Source organism: Vulpes vulpes, chromosome 1 (assembly GCF_048418805.1).
Source record: "Vulpes vulpes isolate BD-2025 chromosome 1, VulVul3, whole genome shotgun sequence".
NCBI classification, from domain to species: domain Eukaryota; kingdom Metazoa; phylum Chordata; class Mammalia; order Carnivora; family Canidae; genus Vulpes; species Vulpes vulpes.
In genome coordinates, this window is record NC_132780.1 from 122,038,275 (window position 1) to 122,051,046 (window position 12,772).

General features: G+C 35.1%; 1 protein-coding gene across 11 annotated transcripts in view; it reads left to right on the forward strand.

Moving 5' to 3' along the window:
• Window positions 1-12,772, forward strand: part of STXBP5L (syntaxin binding protein 5L) — a 389,595-nt gene that overhangs the window by 297,146 nt on the left and 79,677 nt on the right. For 5 of the 11 annotated variants that reach the window (XM_025990141.2, XM_072724617.1, XM_025990140.2 and 2 more), the window contains exon 20: window positions 1,791-1,862. The exons of the other annotated variants lie outside the window; for them this stretch is intronic. In XM_025990141.2, coding sequence (XP_025845926.1) covers window positions 1,791-1,862 — 72 coding nt within the window. The remainder of the gene's footprint in view (window positions 1-1,790; window positions 1,863-12,772) is intronic. 11 annotated transcript variants of the gene reach the window in all.

Below are 12,772 nucleotides of genomic sequence, written 5' to 3' on the forward strand. Positions count from 1 at the left end.
GTAAATAAAATTGGGCAGAAGCATACCAATAATCTTTGAAAAGATAAAGGAAGTGTTTAAACTTTAATTTGCTGTCAAAGATAGGAAATATCTCAAGTTTCTTAGGTCGAACTCCTAAGAAATAACCGAAAATAAGAAGCTATTAAATATAAAAATGTGATGAAAATCAGGCTCTGTAGTTGAAAAATTTGTTTGTGATAGTTGTGTTTAACAGGATAATTTTCTTCTAATATATCTGGACTCTTTAAAAATATAATTGTAAGTATTTCACTATTTTTAATTTTTTAAACTCTATATTCAAGCTGTCACCTTTCCTTGTTGGATGGTGATTTTCTTGAAGGTATGTTCACAAATGCAATAAACATTATTAATTAACATTTTAAAATGCTATAAAAGATAACACTTTGCTTGACAGGACCAATTTGTTTAAATATAAAAGAAAAACATACAAGGGTAATTAAGGCATAAGTAGAAATACTTTCTATATAATGCCAAATTTTGATATGCTGAATTATCCAAAATTTATTGAAATTTGAATATTTCTCCAAATAGTTGGCTTTGTAAACATTGACAAAATTTTGCATATTTTCTGTCCACTGGCATAACTTAATTGATAAAAAATTAGTTGAGCTCAAAGATTTGCTGATGGAAGTACATCTATAGTATTATGTGTTTAGTTCTATCAGATTGTTTTTTAAATAATCAATTGATTTTTTTAAAATCGTTGATTATTAAAGCCTTTATTAAATTTACTCACATAAAGAATATTTTAAAATAAAAAGATAACATGATAGTAGGTTTCATGTTAATCTTTTTTTTTTTTTTAAGATAAACCTCAACCCTTTCCACATTGCTAATTTAAACCCTTTTTCGGAACACAAAATTTCTCCTTCAAAACTTGGAGTTTCTTTGTTTTCTGTTAGGTATCTCAGATATTAGCAATATTTTAGGAATGCTGGAAAGTTCAAATTCTATAGGTTCTGCCTCTACCATTTCCGGCTTTTGAAAGACAGAATAAGAGACATTGTGCATGCATATACCATTAGAGTCCCTCATAATTGGGAAAACATTGATTTTTGAAAGTTTATGGACTCTAGGATAGGAAGATGTTAGGGGGCAGGAGGCAATATTTGTATGCTAAAAGCATAAACTGAAGTAGAAAAACAGGATCTTATGACAGTACGTTACTTCTGGATATACATAATGGAATGACAAGGTGTATATTGTGACAAGCATAATATAACTGTTACTTAATTTAAACTTATTGAGTCTCAGTTATGATTTGAGCTTAGAATTTTTTGATAATTTAAAATCAGGGAAAAATTGATTAAATTATAATCTTTCATCATATTTAGTGTATAAAATCACTACAATGGGTACTCACTTTGTTATAAAAATAAAATGCCAAAGACTAAAATCCCCAATATTTCTTATTAATACTGAAGATTAAAGATAACCATTTCGATTTTTATGAGGTAAAATACACTCTATTCACAAGTGAAATAAGTTTACTACCTGAAAAGCATATGAGAAATTTGACATCTATTCTTATAGGATATTTGATTAAATAAAATTACTACAGCACTCTCATCATTCATCTATCACCTCTTACTTTCTAATTGATTTATTTTTTTAATATCTCCTTTCTAATTTGATTACCTAAACTTGCTGCAATTTCTTCATCTTGGCTGTTCTAGATTCTGGTATGATATCACTTCCTTTCACTTTAGACTATTTTTCTCTCTTTCCTCTGCCTGCTGCTGATGCTGATGTTCTGGCATGTTCCAAAGACAACTTTTGCATGCGTGGCCTGTCTAACCTTTATCCTGATTTAACGAAACGGATCCGTACTTCCTATCAGAGTAAGTTCTATAAAGGTTAGGCAAATAGCTTTTTAAGTCTTAATGCCTGAGTTAAACCCATATGTCTGTGCTTAGTAATGTGTTTTTAAAAACACATTCAGCATGCATGCAAATTTTTGTTTTGTTATGGAAGTGCAACCTGATGATTTTAATAATTATGTAAATACTTCAAATCAAGCTAATGTCATATGCTCATTTATTCACACCCATAATTCCAGTGTTTATTTCAAACCATGCAGACTACATTCTCCTAGTTCAAGAGTCAGTGCCTTTTGTTTGGGGGAGGAAGAGCCATGGTATCCTTATAAATAGTAATCCTGACATGCCAGTATCAATAACAATTGAATGCTTTCTTGTTTTGGAAATCTTGTGCCTTTAGCCGTTTTATAAAAGTATTCTAACAAGGGCCACAATATTTTCTTTTTCTAAGTAACTAGATATCTTATAGTTAGCTAAGTATTCCTAATATCTGATTCTTTTAATTATAATAGAATACACAAACAAATTTCTATAGTGATTTTAGGTAACAAACACTATGAAGTTGGCGAATTAAAATCACAAACTAAAAAGTCAATATTAACATTTGACATGATAGAAAATGCAAATTTGAAGACAGTAGAGTAAGCAATTCTGTAAACCAGTGCAGAAAGAATGGAAAATGAGGGTATGATTGCAGATGCAAATGATACTAGTGATATTAGGGGTAAACATTCATTGACAAGATGTTTATAATATATTGATCAATGTTATGTTTTTTAAAAGCAGGTTTTTAACAATATATATAATGGCTTCATATTTGTATGAAATATGTATATATATGTATATACACACACACATTGTATCCTGAATTTCTTCAGACATCACCTCACAAGTTTAAAGATGATTAATGGGATCACATCACTTATAATAACCTAAGATACTGTCTTCCTGTAGCTAAAAGTACTCAATTCTTGTGAAGTCCTTAAAATTTTCCTGGGAATGCCCATAGGGTAACTTATTTTCCATCATCAGTATCCTCTAGTTTTCTATTCTAGCAGAACTCCCCCTTTTAGGATGCTTTTCACAGTCTCTGCTCCAGGTGACTTGTGATAGAACGTTGATATCTATGTTGACTTTTGTTTCTCTTGAAATAAAAACCTATTAGATATTATGATGATATTTCTTGACACCTGAAAATTATGTGAAATTTCAGTTTTCATATGTAAAACTTTATTGGAGCATAGCCACATTCATCTTTTACGTACTGTCTATGGTTACATCCACACTACGATGGCAGAGTTGAGCAGTTGCCAGAGAAACCATATGGTCCATGATACTCAAAATACTATATCGCTCTTTACATAAAAAATTAACTGACTTCTACCCTAATTCTATTCTTTCATACCCATTCCCTGCCACATAAAATGTTTCAGCCAAAACTTTTCCTGTAAATAGTCTCCAGGTGGTTAACATACATACTTGAGCTTCTGAATCCCAGTTTAGCCTTCTCAAGGTTGGGTGCCCCCAATATTGTGTGTGTGTGAGAGAGAGCGAGAGCAGCAGACAGAGAGAATGCATCCATCTATAAAAAAAGATAAATGTTTCTAAACATGAGATTGTGTGTGGACTTTAAAAAGTTATTTTAGTTTTATGTGTTTTTTGATATTTCTATAATAAATATGTAATGCTTTTATAGTAAGAAGAGAAATTGTATACTGAGGATAAGACACAGGAGCAGGTTCTTAATCAGAATTCTACAGTATCAACTGTGATATAAAGGTTAAAGAAGTTCTGAGACATGCTCACTTACTTCTGACCCTTCAATAATTTTATATTGCCTTCAAATTTAAAAAGCAAAGGTTTTAAACCTTCATTCAAGATACTTTAAAATATAATTCCCATCTACATTTTCAAATGAATTTGCTACTACTCTTATATAAAACATTCCCCTTAAGCCAAGCATATGTATCTTGCTACTCTTATAATTTTTATTCATATCATCCCCTCTCTGGAAATGCCCTGCTAAAATTTTACTTCCTATTGTAAATCTTTTCTGTTGCCATGAGATCCCTGTTGTGCCAGTTCCATTATTTCAATGCCTATAATGTACAAGCTTATATATATATTTATATATGGACATATGTGAACCACTTGTACTAAGCATAAATTCATTTGTATGTTTATTTATTTTTCTGCATATGCTCTACCTTTCCAAATACATGGCAAGAACCTAAAGAGAAGATCTCAAATTCTGTGTACCCTCTGCACCTAGCACAAATATGTGCTCAGTAATTAAATGATGATGGTAGTGAGATAGAGGAGCTGGTTCTTTTTGCTCATATGAATAGCCATGGGATCTTTCAAATTTAACAAGTGAGACCAGAGATATGGTCTATCATTACTGGGTTCACTAGGATTCTGAAGAAAAAAAATCATAGTTTCTTCGAACAAAGATCTGAAGTACAATCAAGTAAAGATCTGAAGTACAAGAACAAAGATCTGAAGTACAAGACAGAAGTAAAATCAAGTCCTTAGAAGACCATTAAGAGATCCTGTATGTCTCTACCAGTGATGTAGCAGTTCAGACAAGCCATGGGATTTGAAGTCAAATTTCTTTAAAGTCTTCTCTTGATAGTTAATATCATATTTTGATAAGGGACAGATTAATGATTTGAAGGTATATCCTGGAATATGTTTTTAAAAATAAGTTTTATGAAAATTTGCTTTTTAATTTATTTAACTATATAACCTGGTTACATTTCTATAGTTCCATTTTATTATAATAGAGACTATTTGGCCATTTCATGAATGGTTTCCTAACTTTCAGGAAAGCATATCTGCATTGTCTCTATTTGGAGAAACTTAACCCACTTCCTTTGAGTATTTATTCTTTTCTGTGATTTTGCTTATCAATTTGACTCCGTGTTATATTTTTTAATGGTCATTGTAACTCTTTAAGGCAGATAGGTATCTGTCTGTAGAATCCTCTACAGATGAATAAAATGAAGCCAAAAGATACTAAGTTATTTTCTCAAAGTTATAATTAGTGGGGATTAAGCTGAGACCTATCTGATTTAAAACAAATTTCATTAGCTTCCACTGTACTATTCAGTGTCTCTAAGTATCTCAGTTTTGGGGTTGCTGGAAACTGATTACATTATACTATAATTGGAAACCACCTTTTTTCCAATTTTTACCCACAATCAATAAAAAAAATATATTCAAAAATGAAACAACTTAAAATTATTTTTCACAATTGAGAAGACTGAAAGAGTGCTTTCTGAAATTCAGCTTTTAAACTTTATTATATCAATTTTGCTCTCAAAGTGATATCACATTCCATTTTGAACTTTATACTTTGCATTTCTGAAGAAACACCTCAATTTCAAACTTTCCTGGACTCATTCACTGATGATTTTGTATTATAGTTCAGGTTCCAAGGAACTCCCTACCCTAAAACTTTATTGTATTATAGTTCAGGTTCCAAGGAACTCCCTACCCTAAAACTTTATTGTATTATAGTTCAGGTTCCAAGGAACTCCCTACCCTAAAACTTTATTCCATTTGCAAATCTTTCACATCATAGAATAACAAAACTCTATAGCTCAAAGGCAACCTCCGTATTTGAAAGATTTTCACTGACCAGTGAAATGATTTGGAAAGAGCAGCAGGCATAGGGTCACAGAAGGTTTATATCATGTTCTACTTTTTCTACTTTTTAACTACTCATATGTATTAACTACTCATTACTACTCTGTAATCTTTGGCAAGTCACTTAACTTCTCTGGGTTTCCTTTTTCTCACATATAAAGTAAAAATCATAATCCCTACCTCTCTTAGAGACTTATGGAACTTTTCTTTGTTAGTGTTTGTAACAGCACTTCTATAAATAGTAGCCATTATTATAATACAAAACCAAGCCACAGATAGGTTAAATAACTTTTCCAGAATCACAACCAGTCTATGGAATGACTAATACCCAGTCAGCTGTCTCATCTAGTGCTCTTTCTACTTGTGAAAATGACGGAAATTTTGCTTGTTAGAGAATAATAGTATCCTGTTTGAATCAGAGGAGTGCTTGCTCATCAACTTCTACTTACGTAATGTAATATCCTTTAGAAAGTCTCAAGTCTATCTATAGATATTTTCCTGCTTTCACTGCATGGTTTTTTCAGTGTACGGAATTGTAACAGATGCTGGGAACACAAATAGAAGCATAAAGGAAAATTTAAAGAAAAGGGGAAGAATAAGAGAGCTAGGAAAGAGAGGTAAATAAATGTAAAAAAATGAATTGGAGAACATCAAAAATGCAGGAGTAAATCAAAGAATAAGAAGGAATTCCTCAAGGAACAAAAATGAGCAAAAATTATGGTTAATAATAAATAGGAAAAGTTCATTCAACAAATATTAAACATCTGTCAAACATTTTCTAGGCACTAGATATATAGTGATGAGTGAAATAATAATGGTCTCTTTCCTCAATTTATTATAGAAAACATATAAAGAATCCATAGATATACTGTTATAATTGAAAAAAGATAGCAATGCTATCAGAAAAGTGAGATAAAGGGGAAAAGGTGGACCTATTTTTGAAGGTGTTATGACAGAAGGACCTATCCCAGAAGAAAACATTTAAGTGAAACTTTGTGAGATAAGAAGGAAATAGACAATTCTGTGGACTTATACTTCAGACCCAGGTATATAAACAGGCCAGATTAACCTCTAGCCTGAAATAAACAAATTAAGCAGACACAATAAGTAAAACTATGTTTTTTTAAGACACAGAACATCAGGCAATGACATACAGTAATCTCTGACAAATGGAAAACAAAGGAAGTGAACCCTATAACTACATGTTTATTGCCCTGAGAGTTTCTAGACTAGAGCAAAAGAGGCATAGGAGGAAGGGAAATCCAGGAGGAAACCTGTTGATGCCCTGATTTGATAAGATGAAGAGAAACCAGGAAACCGAAAACAGCTATAGTTCACGAAGAAGATCCCAGAGATCTACAGTTTCCTCCTCAACAACAGTACTGATCAACACAGACTTATGAGGAACTAAGCAGGGAAAGAACCATCTGAAGGGATTAAAATAAACAGTGCCCAACTCAAAGGAAATAGTGTCTATTCCCCCGCAGCCAGACTAGAAAAAACTTGTAATTCACATCCACTTCTAGTTTATGTTATACTGGAGATTCTAGCTAGTGTACTTGGACAAGAAAAAAAAAAGTTAAATCATCTTTTTTTTTTTTAGAAATGACATAATCATCTATAAAGAAAATCTGAAGAAATCTACAGAAAGCTACTAGAATAAGTGAGTTTAATAAAGTGCAAGATATAAGGTCAATGTACAAAAATCAGTTTTATTTCTATGTACCCACAACAATCTGAAGTTGAAATTTGAAAATATCATTTATAATGGCATCAAAAATATGAAACCCTGGGCAGCCCTGGTGGCTCAGCGGTTTAGCACCACCTTCAGCCCAGGGAGTGATCCTGGAGACCCGGGATCGAGTCCCACATCAGGCTCCCTGCATGGAGCCTGCTCCTCCCTCTGCCTGTGTCTCTGTGTGTATATGTGTGTGTGTGTGTGTGTGTGTGTGTGTGTGTGTGTGTGTGTATTTCATGAATAAATAAATAAAATCTTTTTAAAAAATGTGAAACCCTTAGCCATAATAAGACAACAGATATGAAAGATCTACACACTGAAAATGAGAAAACATTGCTGAGAGAAACTAAAGAATACCCCCTAAAAATGAAGAATTACACCATGTTCATGTTTCAGAAGACTCAATGTTAAGATGTTAATTCTCTCCAAATTGACCCATAACTCAATACAATTCCAATAAAAATTGAGGAGACTTTTAATAGAAATGGACAAACTGATCCTAAAGTTGATACAGAAATGCAAAATATTAGAGCAAAAACAGTTTTTGAAAAAGAACAATGTTAGAAGACTAACACTACCTGACTTCAAAACTTAAAAAAAAATTAGGGATGCCTGGGTGGCTCAGCCGTTGAGTGTCTGCCTTTGGCTCAGGGCATGATCCTGGTCCCAGATTGAGTCCCACATCTGGCTCCCTGCATGGAGCCTACTTCTCCCTCTGCCTATGTCTCTGCCTGTCTCTCTGTGTCTCTCATGAATAAATTAATAAAATCTTTTTAAAAATTAGTGCTATTAAATAGTTAAACCCAAATAGATCAATGGAACTTAATAGAGACTTCAAAAATATACCCACATATATATGAACAACTGTTTTTTTTTTAATTAATTTTTATTGGTGTTCAATTTACCAACATACAGAAAAACACCCAGTGCTCATCCCAAGAAGTGTCCACCTCAGTGCCCGTCACCCATTCCCCTCCAACACCCGCCCTCCTCCCCTTCCACCACCCCTGGTTCGTTTCCCCGAGTTAGGAGTCTTTATGTTCTGTCTCCCTTCCTGATATTTCCCAACATTTCTTTTCCCTTCCTTTATATTCCCTTTCACTATTATTCATATTCCCCAAATGAATGAGAACATACACTGTTTGTCCTTCTCCGATTGACTTATTTCACTCAGCATAATACCCTCCAGTTCCATCCACGTTGAAGCAAATGGTGGGTATTTGTCGTTTCTAATGGCTGAGTAATATTCCATTGTATACATAAACCACATCTTCTTTATCCATTCATCTTTCGATGGACACCGAGGCTCCTTCCACAGTTTGGCTATTGTGGCCATTGCTGATAGAAACATCGGGGTGCAGGTGTCCCGACGTTTCATTGCATCTGAATCTTTGGGGTAAATCCCCAACAGTGCAATTGCTGGGTCGTAGGGCAGGTCTATTTTTAACTCTTTGAGGAACCTCCACACAGTTTTCCAGAGTGGCTGCACCAGTTCACATTCCCACCAACAGTGTAAGAGGGTTCCCTTTTCTCCGCATCCTCTCCAACATTTGTGGTTTCCTGCCTTGTTAATTTTCCCCATTCTCACTGGTGTGAGGTGGTATCTCATTGTGGTTTTGATTTGTATTTCCCTGATGGCAAGTGATGCAGAGCATTTTCTCATGTGCTTGTTGGCCATGTCCATGTCTTCCTCTGTGAGATTTCTCTTCATGTCTTTTGCCCATTTCATGATTGGATTGTTTGTTTCTTTGGTGTGGAGTTTAATAAGTTCTTTATAGATTTTGGAAACTAGCCCTTTATCTGATATGTCATTTGCAAATATCTTCTCCCATTCTGTAGGTTGTCTTTTAGTTTTGTTGACTGTATCCTTTGCTGTGCAAAAGCTTCTTATCTTGATGAAGTCCCAATAGTTCATTTTTGCTTTTGTTTCTTTTGCCTTTGTGGATGTATCTTGCAAGAAGTTACTGTGGCCGAGTTCAAAAAGGGTGTTGCCTGTGTTCTCCTCTAGGATTTTGATGGAATCTTGTCTCACATTTAGATCTCTCATCCATTTTGAGTTTATCTTTGTGTATGGTGAAAGAGAGTGGTCCAGTTTCATTCTTCTGCATGTGGATGTCCAATTTTCCCAGCACCATTTATTGAAGAGACTGTCTTTCTTCCAATGGATAGTCTTTCCTCCTTTATCGAGTATTAGTTGACCGTACATTTCAGGGTCCACTTCTGGGTTCTCTATTCTGTTCCATTGATCTATGTGTCTGTTTTTGTGCCAGTACCACACTGTCTTGATGACCACAGCTTTGTAGTACAACCTGAAATCTGGCATTGTGATGCCCCCAGCTATGGTTTTCTTTTTTAAAATTCCCCTGGCTATTCGGGGTCTTTTCTGATTCCACACAAATCTTAAAATAATTTGTTCTAACTCTCTGAAGAAAGTCCATGGTATTTTGATAGGGATTGCATTAAACGTATAAATTGCCCTGGGTAACATTGACATTTTTACAATATTAATTCTGCCAATCCATGAGCATGGAATATTTTTCCATCTCTTTGTGTCTTCCTCAATTTCTTTCAGAAGTGTTCTATAGTTTTTAGGGTATAGATCTTTTACCTCTTTGGTTAGGTTTATTCCTAGGTATCTTATGCTTTTGGGTGCAATTGTAAATGGGATTGACTCCTTAATTTCTCTTTCTTCAGTCTCATTGTTAGTGTATAGAAATGCCATTGATTTCTGGGCATTGATTTTGTATCCTGCCACGCTCCCAAATTGCTGTATGAGTTCTAGCAATCTTGGGGTGGAGGCTTTTGGGTTTTCTATGTAGAGTATCATGTCATCGGCGAAGAGGGAGAGTTTGACTTCTTCTTTGCCAATTTGAATGCCTTTAATGTCTTTTTGTTGTCTGATTGCTGAGGCGAGGACTTCCAGAACTATGTTGAACAGCAGTGGTGAGAGTGGACATCCCTGTCTTGTTCCTGATCTTAGGGGAAAGGCTCCCAGTGCTTCCCCATTGAGAATGATATTTGCTGTGGGCTTTTCGTAGATGGCTTTTAAGATGTCGAGGAAAGTTCCCTCTATCCCAACACTCTGAAGGGTTTTGATCAGGAATGGATGCTGTATTTTGTCAAATGCTTTCTCTGCGTCTAATGAGAGTATCATATGGTTCTTGGTTTTTCTCTTGCTGATATGATGAATCACATTGATGGTTTTACGAGTGTTGAACCAGCCTTGTGTCCCAGGGATAAATCCTACTTGGTCATGGTGAATAATTTTCTTAATGTGTTGTTGGATCCTATTGGCTAGTATCTTGTTGAGAATTTTTGCATCCATGTTCATCAGGGATATTGGTCTGTAATTCTCCTTTTTGGTGGGGTCTTTGTCTGGTTTCGGAATTAAGGTGATGCTGGCCTCATAGAACGAATTTGGAAGTACTCCATCTCTTTCTATTCTTTCCAAACAGCTTTAGTAGAATAGGTATGATTTCTTCTTTAAACATTTGATAGAATTCCCCTGGGAAGCCATCTGGCCCTAGACTCTTGTGTCTTGGTAGGTTTTTGATGACTGCTTCAATTTCTTCCCTGGTTATTGGCCTGTTCAGGTTTTCTATTTCTTCCTGCTCCAGTTTTGGTAGTTTGTGGCTTTCCAGGAATGCATCCATTTCTTCTAGATTTCCTAATTTATTGGCGTACAGCTGTTCATAATATGTTTTTAAAATCGTTTGTATTTCCTTGGTGTTGGTAGTGATCTCTCCTTTCTCATTCATGATTTTATTAATTTGAGTCTTCTCTCTCTTCTTTTTAATAAGGTTGGCTAATGGTTTATCTATCTTATTAATTCTTTCAAAGAACCAACTCCTGGTTCTGTTGATCTGTTCCACAGTTCTTTTGGTCTCGATATCATTGAGTTCTGCTCGAATTTTAATTAACTGTCTTCTTCTGCTGGGGGTGGGGTCTATTTGTTGCTTTTTCTCTAGTTCCTTTATGTGTAAGGTGAGCTTTTGAATTTGAGATCTTTCCAGTTTTTGAATGGATGCTTGTATTGCGATGTATTTCCCCCTCAGGACTGCTTTTGCTGCATCCCAAAGATTTTGAACGGTTGTATCTTCATTCTCATTAGTTTCCATGAATCTTTTTAATTCTTCCTTAATTTCCTGGTTGACCTTTTCATCTTTTAGCAGGATGGTCCTTAACCTCCACGTGTTTGTGGTCCTTCCATACTTCTTGTTGTGATTAAGTTCTAATTTCAAGGCATTATGGTCTGAGAATATACAGGGGACTATCCCGATCTTTTGGTATCGGTTCAGACCCGATTTGTGACCCAGTATGTGGTCTATTCTGGAGGAAGTTCCATGTGCACTTGAGAAGAATGTGTATTCAGTTGAGTTTGGATGTAAAGTTCTGTAGATATCTGTGAAATCCATCTGGTCCAGTGTATCATTTAAAGCTCTCGTTTCTTTGGAGATGTTGTGCTTAGAAGACCTATCGAGGGTAGAAAGAGCTAGATTGAAGTCACCAAGTATAAGTGTATTATTATCAAGGTATTTCTTGAGTTTGGTTATTAATTGGTTTAAATATTTGGCAGCTCCCACATTCGGGGCATATATATTGAGGATGGTTAAGTCCTCTTGTTGGATAGATCCTTTGAGTATGAGATAGTGTCCCTCTTCATCTCTCACTATAGTCTTTGGGGTAAATTTTAATTTATCTGATATAAGGATGGCAACCCCTGCTTTCTTTTGAGGACCATTTGAATGGTAAATGGTTCTCCAACCTTTTATTTTCAGGTTGTAGGTGTCCTTCTGTCTAAAATGAGTCTCTTGTAGACAGCAAATAGATGGGTCCTGCTTTTTTATCCAGTCTGAAACCCTGCGCCTTTTGATGGGGTCATTAAGCCCATTTACGTTCAGAGTTACTATTGATAGATATGAGTTTAGTGTCATCATATCTATTCAGTCCTTGTTTTTGTGGATTGTTCCACTGAACTTCTTCTTAAAGGGGAATTTTAAGAGTCCCCCTTAAAATTTCTTGCAGAGCTGGTTTGGAGGTTACATATTCTTTCAGTTCCTGCCTGTCTTGGAAGCTCTTTATCTCTCCTTCCATTTTGAATGAAAGCCTTGCTGGGTAAAGTATTCTTGGTTGCATGTTCTTCTCATTTAGGACCCTGAATATATCCTGCCAGCCCTTTCTGGCCTGCCAGGTCTCTGTGGAGAGGTCTGCTGTTACCCTAATATTCCTCCCCATAAAAGTCAGGGACTTTTTTTCTCTTGCTGCTTTAAGGATCTTCTCCTTATCTTTGGAATTTGCAAGCTTCACTATTAAATGTCGAGGTGTTGAACGGTTTTTGTTGATTTTAGTGGGGGATCTCTCTATTTCCTGGATCTGAATGCCTGTTTCCCTTCCCAGGTTAGGAAAGTTTTCAGCTAGGATTTGTTCAAATACATATTCTGGCCCTCTGTCCCTTTCGGCGCCCTCAGGAACCCCAATTAAACATAGGTTTTTCTTCCTCAGGCTGTCATTTATTTCCCTTAATCTATCCTCATGATCTTTT